Source organism: Melitaea cinxia, chromosome 13 (genome assembly GCF_905220565.1).
Source record: "Melitaea cinxia chromosome 13, ilMelCinx1.1, whole genome shotgun sequence".
In the NCBI taxonomy this organism is placed as follows: Eukaryota; Metazoa; Arthropoda; class Insecta; order Lepidoptera; family Nymphalidae; genus Melitaea; species Melitaea cinxia.
Window position 1 is genome coordinate 12,708,170 of NC_059406.1, and position 14,810 is coordinate 12,722,979.

Here is a 14,810-nt window from a genome sequence, read left to right on the forward strand (position 1 = left end):
GCGAACGTTTGACAATATAGTTAGGTTGCTTTCGGTCTTCTGTCGTTAAAACAAACGTGTACAGTGTCACATGTTTTATTCACTACTTTTTCGTGGAAAGTAGCAATTAAAAAGTTTACGTAGACTGCACTATGTGTGTAACACTTCTTATGAAGCCTATTTTTTAGCTTTTTTCGTTACACAGTTTTTGCCAGTATTTATAATAATTTTTTTGTAGTAAAAATATTAGTCAGTGACCAGTACTTATACTATAAAATTGTAAGTAATGAAATATTTAGCTCTTTTCAATCTTTCGTAACGAAAATTGCGAATCAACAATATCTTCTTTAGACGAAGGTATTAACTATAATATATTCAACAATTTCATTACTTCATTGGATTTTGTTTATTTTCGCTATTAATATTGAAAAAAATCTTTAGTAATATGCTTAGTCTTCTACCTCAGAGAGATACGTGACCTTCGTGACCGGTTTATAGTAATGTACACGAACGTTCCCTTCAACTTTTGTTTAAAGATATTGGTTAAAGGCGTTCAGGTTTTTTACTTTTTCATTGATTCAATTCTCTTTATTCTTACACAAACTCAACATGCTTAATTCCATGAAACGTCCTAGAATTTATATTATGGTAATTCTTGATGTCTAGACTATTAAACATGGCATTTTTATATATTAGTTTACAAGTTTTCAACACATTTACATATACAGGATTTACTAATATTATCATTTTAACCCTAGATCACTAACCTTATTTTACAACGCTTATGACTAACCTTCGTCGTTTCGACTACGCCGTATTAAAGGGAGGCTTCTAAGGGTTTATGGAATAAAATATTCATATGTGTTTTACTTATTTATTACAATAATCATTTGTTAACATGTATATAAGTTTTTTATTTACTAAAATTGCATTATAATTACTTTGACACTATTTTAATTGAGACCGGTGTTTGTACGCATTTGTACATTTTTGTTTTATTAAATGCTTAAATCTTATTATCTTAAAAAAACAAAGACTTAAAAATATATTAAAATATCAAAATTTAGTGGTAAAATCAACAAAATAAAGAAACATTAAAGAAAAAAACTATTAATTAATACATTTGTGACAAATGTCAAGTTTGTGTTCGCCACACAATGATTTATTGCACTTGGTGCAATAACTCTTCGTCATTGTTCGCCTTATGAAGGGGCAAATTGCACAAATTTTTCTTTTTTCGGCGATAGGAAAACTAACTGCATCTTTTCTTTGATCAGTCTCGTGTGTAGAAATAGAACTATTGGTTCCTGGCATGGGTTACAATTAAATCAATCATATTATCAGTTACAAAAAATAAAAATAAAGAAAGCTGATCTAGTTCGTTTTTACAATTACACGTGGGTCCAGGTCTATTATGAACAATATTTTTTGAAGCTGTTCGGCTTCATGAACTCTGTTTCACTGATGACCTTGCCTTTGCCTTTTCCGCGAATAATATTACTTGGTGGTGTAATAATTAATTCGTGTGACTGACTTGAAGTACTAGCTCACGGGTCTTCAATTGGTGAAGATGAACTTTGCCTGGATGTCTTCAGGTGAAGGTGGTTGTTTTGTCACAAAACAAATTTCTTCCTCACCATCTGTTTCATAAGCCGAATCAGCGTCAAGGTGGTCTTCTTTCTAACTCTCAGAGCCGTTTTCTTCGTCACTATTAATATCTAATAACAGCTGACGAATCGTATCTAAAATAAAAATATATTGAAATAAAAATAATGTGGGTCCTTATTTCAATGTAGGCAAATTAAGTACAAAGTTTACAAAACACCAAAATAATTATAGCACCAAAAAAGAATGAAAAATAATACTGCAAGAATAACGTTAATACTAACCTTCGTCGATTCGACGACTCATGGTGGCTGGAATGGCGCACACAGGGCTCCTAAACAAAAATACACCCGTGTGCCGTAAGAACTGTATGTCGACTGAGATTAGCCGGAATCTGGAATGCGTACGACGACGCACTCAAAATTTATAGCACTTTTTTCAAGTCCGCGTCGTCGTTTCGACGAAGGTTAGTGATCTAGGGTTAAAACTCCCGATATATCGGCGACGTTAAGACGCCATGGTTAGGGACTGAGGAGCTGCGAGTTTGATGTCATGAAAATTTCAAGGCAATATGTAAAAAAAATAAATTAAAGTGGTTATTTGTAGTATCAAAATATATAATACATTTTTATTTAAGAGACATAGGCGTATGCTTTTAATAGTATTTATATAATTAAGTATATCTATATAAGAATATATTTAATATATATTTTACTTCAGCCTGTAATATCTCATTGCTACAGATCTCTTTCCCCATGTAGGAGAAGAATAAGAGCTTAATCATATATAACTTAATTAAATTAAACATATATAACCATCTGTTAATGCATTTAATTAACACACAAAAAAACTCTGTATTAAACAACAATAAAAGAATTATATCGTTTTAGCATTAACTTTATTTCCTAACACCGGAAGCCAAGAACATTTTGTAATGATATAAACAAAGAAAATCACCGCATTAAGCGTACTTCCTTTATTAGTAATCCTTTATTTTGTACAAACTTACAAAGTAGCCTAGTCGACCTCCGCAGGCGTGCAACCGTATTAGTCTCGGCTTCACTTCCGGATTGTCAAAGAGTGTGTGTTTGGAAATCTCGTCGCTTTATTGGAGTTTTACGTCCTCCAAAATAATTCGAATCCGTATAAATATAAGGAAAGCGAAAGTTTTAGGAAGGTTAAATGTTAATGCCACTAGGGTAAAACTATTGGACCAGTTGATATTTGTTTACTGTTTGAAGTCTTAAGGCCAACGATGGTACTGAACTGTCTATAAATATTAAAGTCCCTAAAAAGAAAAAGACTTAAAAAGTTTTAAGCCATTCCTTTTTTACAAACGGTTCCTATATTCAAAAACAATGGTTTTTGCTCATAAAATTGAATACCTAGTTCGCGAGTAAAGCGAAAAGTTACTTGAAGACAAGAACTAACTTTTATCGTGTATTCCAAATTTGTCACGGAATCAGGACACGTGGGCATATCCGTGGGATATAGCTATTGTAATACGTTAATACAAATATTATTCTATTAATAATTTCAATATTGTACTTTAATTGTTTTGTTGATACTTTTTAGATTTTATTTTCATTTTTATTAGCTCATTAGGGCTGTTGTTTCAATTGCGTGATAAAAAAAAAAAAAAAAAAAACGCTAATCCTACATAATCTTCACCTTATAAATGGTATTTAATAGTAAATTTGTTTTATTATTAATACAAACGCTTTTAAGAGTATACCTACTACGTATTTATAATATTAACTGAAACAAATTAAAAAGTGGTAATTTAAGCTATTAACATATTCATCCTTAATATTTACCCGTAAGTATTGTTTACTTAAACAAAAAAAAAAATAGTAATTATTGCGAAAGCCCGTATAATCCGCTTTGTTTTATTTCAATCGACAGTAAGGCTTCGCGATGGTTCAGTCGTTACGATAGACATGAGATGATTCTAATTCTATCCTTGTCCTAAATATTGTATTGAGGACGTCTGTATTCCGATTAATCGTATAAAACACTAGGTCACACCCGGGGCTTCGGTTGACTTAGATACTTAGCGTACAAAACGACTTAGCTATAATTTCCTTACAATTGTTTGGAGCATCTAGACGAAACCTAGACTAGATTTAAAGCTAGAAATATTAGACGATGCTGCCTAGTCGGAAAACTGCGTTCAATTTCATGCAACAGATTCAGCGCGATACCGGATCAAATGTCCAGTCAGGCAAATTCTAAAAATAATTATTTTTTAACGAACCCTATAATCTGGGGGCACGGTAGTGCCCCCGCCAAGACGAACCAAAAAAAAAAAAAAAAAAAAACGAAAAGCACTACCTATCTTTTCTCGAAGTGCTTCGTCGTTTTTTTTGGACCTTCATAACTTGGGTTTGGATTATACCAGATAAACAAAATTCTCAGGATATGATGTTAATAGTGGACTTATTAATCATATAAAGTTTCAATTGCATAGCTCTTATACTTTAGATTTTATTGATATCTAAAAAACCCCGATTTCGTCACTCACTGATGATCATCAAAATTCTTAGAGTACTTCCTGAAGTCTCAGAAAGCTGAAATTTGGTATGTAAGCTAGTATTAGTACACAAACAACAAAAAAATTCTAAAACTTGGAACTTTAACCCCCCAACCCCTTAAACTAGGGGATGGAAGTTTGTATGAGAATTCCGCACATTTTGATGCTAGAGGTCTGAAAATTGATATAGGGACTCCTAGTTACTCCTTGTTATAAATAATAATAATAAAAAATACATAAAAAATAAAAATCGACAAATATTTTTGACATTTCATCTTAAAAATTTATTTATTGATTTAGAGTGAAAGCTTAATTACAATAGTTTTTGGTGTGAATATTTGGTGATTTATAAAAGATAATATAGAGTCTGTGTATTTAAGGAGATAAATCAGTTGGTTTTTTTCTATATTTGTATTTCTTCGTTTGACATAGTTATTAAGTTCTCTTATAGTGGTTTTTTTTTCAAGACAGCAAAGTAATTTTCTGATATATTTATTGCTGTGGATTTCGTGTTATTTAACGTTCTTCCATAATTATATGTATAAACTACTAAGTTTTCATCCACTTTGCAGTTTTCTTACGTTTCGTGTTTGTTCGGTTTTATTATAACATATATTACTTTTATTGAGAGTATTGTCCGTATTCGTCGTTTGCGGTCAATTTAGTGTTATTAATGTTCTTTATCTGGGGACACGGTAGTGCCCCCGCCAAGACGAGCCAAAAAAAAAAACGAAAAGCACTACCTATCTTTTCTCGAAGCGCTTCGTCGTTTTTTTAAACACTCATAACTTGGGTTTGGATTAAACCAGATAAACAAAATTTTCTGGATATGATGTCAATAGTGGACTTTTTAAAAATATAAAGTTTCAATTACATAGCTCTTATACTTTAGATTTTATTGATATCTAAAAAAGCCCGATTTCGTCACTCACTGATGATCATCAAAATTCTTAGAGTACTTGCTGAAGTCCCAGAAAGCTGAAATTTGGTATGTAAGCTAGTATTAGTACATAAACAATAAAAACTTTCTAAAACTTGAAACTTTTACCCCCCAACCCCTTAAACTAGGGGATGGAAGTTTGTATGAGACTTCCGCAAATTTTGATGCTAGAAGTCTGAAAATTGATATAGGGACTCCTTGTTGCTCCTTGTTATAAATAATAATAATAAAATACATAAAAAACAAAAATCGGTTATTAGATAAATATTGACTTTAGTAGTATTAAAGCACAACAGGCAGCTATAGTAGAATATAATCGCCTAAAAGCCAAGTACCGCCTTGATCTATCGCTTATTATAAACAGTAAACCAACAAAGAAAAAAGGCAAAGATAGAGAGTGATCTATGAAAAAAGGCACCTCTGATTTGCAAGAAATACACCCCAAAACAAAGAAAGAAAAAATGAACAAAATACCAAAATATTGTCATAAGCAACTTACAAAAAGAAGTGAAATCCCAACAAAAACATTTTCATGTAAAATGTTGCCAAGACGAGATCATATGGCTCGCACTGTCAAAAAGTTATCAGATCTCATGTAGAGCCAAGCTTCTAACTCTACACGCCCTAACTCTACAAGCCCTAACTTCACAAACTCTACACTTTAGTCAAAATATGTGGCTTGGCCGTTTCGCTACCGCCACGTGGGCGTAAGGTGAAAAATTTATTCACTGTTTATTACTTTTCTGTTGTACAACAGTTCTATTAAAGAAAAAATAAAAAGAAGAATAATAATTGATATATAATACAAATAAAAATAAAAAGAGAATATATATATTCCCGCGATGGGGCCAAAATGAAGAGGCAGGGGGCAGCATCGCCAGCAGCAGTAGTCCACCTCACCAGCAGTCATCATCAACAACATCGGCAGCCGGTACTAACGAAACGGCCAAGCCACATATTTTGACTAAAGTGTAGAGTTTATGAAGTTAGGGCTTGTAGAGTTAGGGCGTGTAGAGTTAGAAGCTTGGCTCTACATGAGATCTGATAACTTTTTGACAGTGCGAGCCATATGATCTCGTCTTGGCAACATTTTACATGAAAATGTTTTTGTTGGGATACGATTTACCTAAACATCCATCTTATGCAGACATCTCTTGGTTCTGTTCAGATATAGGTATAGTTTATTGTATTAATGATGATTGAAATGTACTTTATTAAGGGGAGACCTGGTGTCCTGAAACACAGGCCTCGAGCCTAGCTTAGGCACCAGTCTTCCACAATATGAGTGCTCATATTATAATGTAACAGTCAAATGTCATGTTTAAAATATAATGGTGAGAAATTAAATAAATCTTATTATAATATTATTGTTATTATGGTGGACTTCAGTATGTTGCAAATGACGAATTTTTACGTTACGCTTGAATATTTTTTTGGGTCACATGTTTATCAGTACGGCATACAAGTAATTCGGAATGTAAAATGTAATGGATCATAAACCGTTGATAAAACCTATTGATAACGTCATGTAAAAGAATAATACATACAGGTAACGATACTAATTCTGTTGCACACATATTACATTTTATTATTTATTATTATTATTTATTATTATTATTATATTATTATACATTGTAGCTTATTAAAAATAATTATATAGTAATTAAAAGTTCTGCGTTAGAAAAGTGTATGTAAGAATAATTAACCTAACTTAATTCAATGACTATAGTTATTACCCTAGACAGCGATCCTGGCAGAGGAGGTTATTGACACTAACCCTCAACAAAAGGGACCTACGAGAGGGCTCAGGAAGTACGTTTTAAGGGTGTCTACTTGCATATTATCAATATATTATAGAGTGTAAGACTTTATTATACTGTCCTTCTGGGATTTTTTACGGGAAAAACCTACATTACATGCTGAATAGATATTTTTATTTTTAATTCTTCAATCTTTTCCATTTTCCTACGTATAGAAAGAGACCTATGCTTAGTAGTGGAACGTTACAGGCTGATTAAATGAATCAATTATTCTTTTCAGGGCTCCGTACCTTAAAAGTAAAAACGGAACCCTTATAGGATCTCGTTGTTGTCCGTCTGTCTGTCAAGACCCTTTTTATCAAAAACGCGTAAAGTATCTTAAAAGTAGCTTAAATTCATATCAAATACTCAGGTCTACTGTCCCTTGGAGTTGTAAAAAAGTCAAACTTCTAAGCCAATGCAGTCAAAAGATACAGCCGTTTATGCTGCAAATTTTCGATACTCGTAAGGAAATCAAAACCTACAGGGTATTTTCTATAAACTAAGAATCTTGAAATTTCGTACAAACCAACGTCCTATACCACAGATAAAGGGAAAATTGCGAAAAGCATAAATATTTAGTGACATCATGTAATAAAATTATTTTTAAAATATTATTTGTACGGAAAACTCGGTACGTGAATCCGACTCGCGCTTGGCCGGTTTTTTTTTAATCTATACCGGTTAATTTTATAAATCTGAAGAGTTTGTTTGTTTGGACGCGCTAATCTCAGAAACTACTGGTTAAATTGGAAAAATTCTTTCAGTGTTATATAGCCCATTTACCGAGGAAGGCTATAGGCTTTATATCATCAAGCTAAGACCAGTAGGAGCGGAGCACCAATGAAGAATGTTTCAAAATCGGGTTATTTTCCTTTTGAGAGCTTCCTCAGCTTGCCCAAAGAAACTGTTCCCCTCGGGCGAAGTCGCGGACAGAAGCTAGTTGTAATATATTTTAGAGTACATTGTGCACCAATTTAACTAACCTGCATCTGTTTAACTGAAAATTTTTCTCTACTCATGGTTGCTTGTAAGAAATCGCTTTTAGTGATGACCACCATTGCTCATTTGTTTTAAAATTATTAATGTCGTTTTTTAAAATATATATTACTTTTTCATTTGCGAGATATTATGCTCTTATTTGAATTATTGTCTCATAAACAATAGGCACTATCAAACGATGCAATAACAGATGGTAATTTCATTCAAAAACGTAATTTTATTGTTTACTCTTCCAGTTAGTCATCCACACCCACTTCAAACTATTCCATATGTAATGTACTTAGCATATTGCACAACAAATGATTGCGTACTAAAAGTACCAACAAAACATTGTTACTGCACGTGATTGAGATCCTTCGCAGACTGAGATTATTTTATACCCGGTTTCTGTATTAAAAAAAAAAAAAAAAAAAAAAATAGTTTTGTCTAACAGTCTTCTTTTATGAAATGTAACTAGATTTCTAAATCAGTAAAACATTTTTGTACTTACCTGTAAGATACGTAAAGAAGCGTACGGTCTGCCAGGAGTGTTCCTGAGCACTTGATAACTATTTGGTTGTGGTCTTCTGTAAGGTCGGTAAATCCCAAGTCGGTCTGCTCCATATTTTGACCAAGATTAGGTATAACTATTAGTATCTAAAAATATTTTTAGAAATTTCATTATTTTGAAGACGTAATAAACCTTCGTATTTGAGATCGTTTGATCTCTTAATTACACAAAAAATTAAATATTAATATTTCAAAAGAATAAATTTCGAATATTTTATTTATTAATTTAATTATTACGCCAACTTACAAAACACTAACATAGATTTTACACAAAATATCGTATAGTTATTTGCTGAGTCTTGTTTTATTTAAAAAAAAAAGACATGGTAGGTAGACAGTTTCATCTATTCTCCTATTTTTAACTACAAAAATAACAAAACTTTATAAAATACAGTAATCAAAAATGTTTATGTTTTTGAATAACACACAAAGTTGATAATTATATTCATAACTTCAAACATCCAGACACCTCATCAAAGTCGCCTCCGTAGATAACATTTGATTTCACCCTGATATTTACCAACTTTTGATGTGTTTGAGCAGGATTCTAAAAACAGTTTTAACTTGGTACATTTATTAATGCTTTACGACAGTTGCAAAACATATAATAACATTATTTGTTCATTTCGAGCGTTAATCCTGCTGTGTACGCGAACAATTTAATATTTTTCAAACTCAAATTGACTTTATTGCGAATATAGGTAGGTACACAAAGATTATTACTAAGATGTTAAATTTTAAACAGTTACAAGCTATATTTTCCGAGTGGCGTGCAACGTCATTATCATTTTTAAGTCGCATACATTATCACTACATAGTATAAAACAAAGTCGCTTTCTCTGTCCCTGCACATGTATGTACGCTTAAATCTTTAAAACTACGCAACGGATTTTGATGCGGTTCTTTTTAATAGATAGATTGATTCAAGAGGAAGGTTTATATGTACAATAACATCCATTAAATAGTGGAGAAATACTGTTATTTTTGAGTTTTCTGATGTTATGTCGTAAATAATTATTATTTTTTTCGCTTAAATTGCAAACGCAGGCTGAACCCTACGAGATTTATCAAAATAATGTACTAAGTATTGTACACATTGAAAAGGTCTACAGAAAACTCCGCGATGGTATATACCTATCTCTTATGGATATCCCACAATAACATTTTTTTGTCATTTACTTTTTACGACAAATAATGGCTAATTTTCGAAGATATTACAGATTTAAAAATCGCGGTACGTAGCGTTTGCGGCGGTTCCGGCCGGCTTTTACTCTAAGTTAACGCGTGCGGGCCACGGGCAGTAATGAATAAATCAAAACTACTGGATCGATTTTAATCATTTTTTCAGTGAATGACATAGGCTATAATTATATTTTATACCCGTGCGAAGCCGGAGCGGGTCGCTAGTATAATTATAAACCAAAGATACAATAAATACACCATATGCGTTTCTTATCAGATGTAGTAACAAATTTTAGATTCTTGCACTGAATTGCTGATTGCTTTGCAATACTACGATATTTTACCACGACATATCTAAAATATAGATTTTTTGAACTTTCGTTACTTAAGTGTGTGTAGGTATCTCTCTTCAGGGCGAATTGATGTTTGTTGCCCATTGATGCCAGAACAGTTTAATATATCTGGTTGAAATTTGATTTAGATAATGTACTATAGGTGTGTATAATTACAGAATATTCATGAAAAAATAAGTTTTATTAGTCGCAGTCTCAAAATAAAAGATTTTTTTATTGGAAAAACAAACGAACTTTTTAATAATTTTAATTAGCGAATTACGCCTATGCACACAATTAAAATAAAATGGTTCCGCTTCATATAAAATTTGAAAGTAATAAATAATTACTTGCAAAGATTACGTACATACGTAGTACAAAATTAGAAAAAAAAAGATTATTCATCTTTATGTTTTGGTTATTAAAAACTTACAAAACAACTTTAATACTTATTAACTAGATACGGTTTCGAATTTCCGCCCACTATACCGTTTCCCTTATAGCCCGGCGTTTGATCACGCCCATGTGATGATGCCATATAAGGTTTCATTTGAGACCTCATTTTACGTAACGTTTTAATCGACTCTCAGGTTATGATCCGTTACCATATAAGCATTGAATGTTCTGGTGTATTTGTCCACTAGTGGTCGCTCAAGTTAGATATTCGTTATTGTACAAAAAATTGGTCTAGGTGTATGTCCTTCCAGAGAGTACGTAAAGCTGTCGGTCCTAGTTATTATTATAACTATCTGATAGCGATAGTTACTACTTGGAAGTGGAATTTTCCAGCCAGCTGCAGTGGAGTAGCCTAGTTGAAGTTCCGACACTTCTACTGTATGAATATTGCTGTCGTTGCGTAAACGCGTCAAGAAAATTTTACAGCGCTTTATTGTTATAAAGCATGTTTTTTTTTTGAGTTACACAAGTTTAAATCATAATTAAATAAACAAATATGTTTTTAATATCAAGGAAACGGGCTTTATTTGATTGAAATTTTATGACATTAATGATTAAATATGATTTTGGCCATGTGGCCATGGAATCTTGAAAGCTTTTAAGCCAACATCCTTTCGTAAAATCTTCCATAAAGTGGAAGGACACAGTCCCAGTTGTTAAGGACGGCGATGAATTGATTGATTTGTATCTTCTTCATAGATTCCTATAGAGCGTCTAGCTTCTTCAGTGCGCACTATTAGGTGTCTCACGTGATGCACATTATAATGATCCGAAAACGATCCATTATTATTCGAATTAGCCACTCTGAACTACGATTATGTACCGCATAAAATGTATGTATGCATAATAAATTTGACGAACCATTATTTTGATAAAAAATTTCAACGATTTGCAAGCGTTGCTCTGTTTTAAGTCTATCCATAATGAAATGCCGAACCAAACTAAACAAAAAGCAACTACTAGCTGTTCAATGAGCTCTCAAATAAAACACTGTTGCCAACTCAAAGTTAGGAACCTCTAATAAACACACATTACAAGCTGTATTTAGTGCTGTGTAGAGATTTCATTTTACATTGTGTATTAGGTATGGTATAGTCGAAAGGTTACGTTAAGAATGAAAAATATATTCGCATATATCGCACAAAAGCCTTCTGTTATCTTATTGAGGTCAAAGTATTCGAATTCAATCCACCTCGTGCTCTTCTTGTTACTTATAACGGATTGTCGGATAATGTATATCCATAAATCAGTCTCGGAATTTCTTCCGAGACATTGAGATTTTCTCGGCTTTCTAGTACCATCTAGCAAAAGATTAATTTTTATGATGAATCTCGATAAATCTTGAAACTTCATGATGTTGCGTATAAGATCATGGATTCTTAGTGACTGTTTTTTTTTATAGAAACTTCTAAGTATGTTGCCTGTTCTTTTCCTTAAAACTATATTTAAAATTGGTGGTAGTTTTGCATTAACCGTAAATTATTTTATTATAGATTAACATAATTATAATAATCCCTATTAAGTTCATAATTATTGGTAATGTTGACGATCCAAAAATGCTTTTGAATGCCACTTAAATAAAGAAAAAGTTCTGATTCGATGTTTACACAATTTTATCGTTTTAATAAAGTAACGAAAAAGGGTATGATTTTTAATTCAATTACTTACTACAAAATGACTATACATTTACTCCGAAAATATGATTTAATCTCATAAATATATTCGAAAAATTCAGAGTCACGTACGATGTAGAATTCCACAAAATTGCTTTTAATATTCCGATCTACATTGTTAAAATATTGTCAAGGATCTTAAGAACGACCAAATTTCAATGACCTTCTTCACTAATAAATCTTCATAATTGTGTTTGCTCGCAAACGAAAAAAAAAACCGACTTCAATTACATCGACCAGTAATACAACGTAGATCGACGAAAAAATAGTCAAGCAACTACGCGTTATTAAAGATTACTCAAAAAGTAGTTATCAGATCTCAATAAAATTTATACGTGACCACATGATAAACATCAGCTTTCGATTAAATTAAAAATTATCAAAATCGGTACACCCAGTAAAAAGTTATTACGGATTTTCGAGAGTTTCCCTCGATTCCTCTGGGATCCCATCATCAGATCCTAGTTTCCTTATCACGGTACCAAACTAGGAATATCCCCTTTCCAACAAAAAAAGAATTATCAAAATCGGTACATCCAGTAGAAAGTTATGCGGTATAATACAACGTAGGTCGACGAAAAAAGCGTCAAGTAAAAACACATTATTAGATATAACTCGAAAAGTAGTTGTTAGATCTCAAATAAATTTAAATGGGACCAATTGGCACACACCACCTTTCGATTAAAACAAAATTTGTCGAAATCGGTCCACACGGGCAAAAGTTCTGATGTAACATACATAAAAAAAAAAAAAAAAAAAAAAAAAAATACAGTCGAATTGAGAACCTCCTCCTTTTTTGGAAGTCGGTTAAAAAGACACTAAGGAGCTACTAAATTTGAACGGCCAATTAAACTGGTTATTCTGTCTTATTATTAAGCTTGTCAGGCTATTTTAAACCTTGTGTGGGCAGATAATGTGTCATCGTTGCACACGTCGAGTCTTAATTTTAATTTTGCATTTTTCTTTTGGCAACGATCACTGTAAACATTATTAGTACCAAAAGAAGTTTACTTATCTTCAGACTAATTACGGGAAAAAAATAAAAACTATATAAACTAATCAAAACTAATCGGAACAAGAAAAAAACGCAAAATTCTGGAATACGTTTAAAGAAACTTTTTATATAGACTAATTACCAGAAAAGTAAAATCTAAATAAAAATGTACTTATGAAATTCAAAAAGAAACATGGATACGCAATAAAGACTCAAAAACAATATTTATTTTTCCTTTAATTAATTAACGTTATTATGCATATTAAAAATTAATATCGAAAATTTGAAAATTAACTCCGTTGTTAAGGAAATGCTCAAACACGCCAACAAACGCAATACAATTGAGATAAATAACAAAAATATAATTGAGAGTAATTATTCCGCGGAAATAAGTAACAATGTATTTTCTTATCGTTTACTTCTGACGTCAAACATTGGACCTTTTAGTTTATTTCTTTTAATTTTATTTATTTTCTTTCAGGGTTATCACCATGGTGGTGGAAGCCAATCCTATTGGTGATGCTCACTCAGATGGTAAATATTATTTTTAATTTTATTACGCTCTTTATTTCTTTATTTATACATTTTGGCATAAAAATATTAGGTAATATCAGTATGTTAAATTTAACTGTATTGTTCTATTAAGATTAACTAGGAAAATAAAACAATTAATAAATAACAATAATATTTCAAGCAAATCAATAATTATTCCGGCTATGTTTTAAATTAAGTAAAACCGAATTATGGGGTTTTTGGGGATAGAGGGCGGAGGGTGTAGGGGGAGCTATACTAGTAGTAACTCTGCCACACTTCGAAACCCCATGGTTATGGAGATATCCATGGTTAAAGTTTTGAGATTAGAGGAAGAATTTAAAGCTATTATAATACCTTTGAGCTCCGCGTCTGACTTCACCTTAGCTCCGGCGCTGCGGGGAGTGCCACCCATGCGCCGTTTCGCAACTTTAATAAATTATTTTCGAACAGGAGTACGTAAAAACAATCACGATTCCAAGATCAACAAACGATACAACTTGCGTTAACCATGTAGTCGTAACGTAACCAAGTAAGTAGTGTATCTTAGTTCCGTAGCTTTCACATGTTATATTCATGTGAATTATATTCATGTGAAATTCGGTGTACATGATAACAACCGGGACCGACGGCGTAACGGTCTTTCCGAGGCACGGTGGGGTGACTCACAAAAACTGCACAAACACCCAGACCACAGCAAACATCTGTATGGCCATTACAAATGTTTGTCATATGCGGAGATCGAACTAGCAACCGCCAGCGCAACAGCTACAAACCAAGTACTGTGACCGTTCCGCCAACGTGACGTCACATCTGTCAGAGTCAGAGGACCTCCACTAACTATTAACTATCTCTGTGTCAAATTTCAAGCATAAGAAATAGCACAAGAAACGAAGGACTTTCATACAATCTTGTGAGAGCCGTTAGACTCTTTTAAACTGGCCCTATCGAAAAATCCATTCTTAGCGGACGTCTACTAACTATAAACTACATCGGAGTCAGATTTTATCTTAGTAGCGTAAAAAAGGACTTTTATAAAATCTTTCGACGGCCCTTAGACATTAGGCCTATGTCTTGAAATTCGTTCCTAGAGGATGACTACTAACTATATATATATATATATATATATATAGTTAGTAGTATATATATATATATATATATATATATGTGTGTGTGTGTGTGTGTGTGTGTGTGTGTGTGTGTGTGTGTGTGTGTGTGAATTAACAATGGCGTCG

The 14,810-nt window shown here is 32.4% G+C and overlaps 1 protein-coding gene across 1 annotated transcript in view; it reads left to right on the plus strand.

The window, feature by feature from the left end:
- LOC123659164 (OTU domain-containing protein 7B-like) overlaps window positions 1–14,810 on the plus strand; it is a 46,062-nt gene that overhangs the window by 10,406 nt on the left and 20,846 nt on the right. The window contains exon 2 of the mRNA XM_045594420.1: window positions 13,526–13,578. Coding sequence (XP_045450376.1) covers window positions 13,536–13,578 — 43 coding nt within the window. The 5' untranslated portion in view covers window positions 13,526–13,535. The remainder of the gene's footprint in view (window positions 1–13,525; window positions 13,579–14,810) is intronic.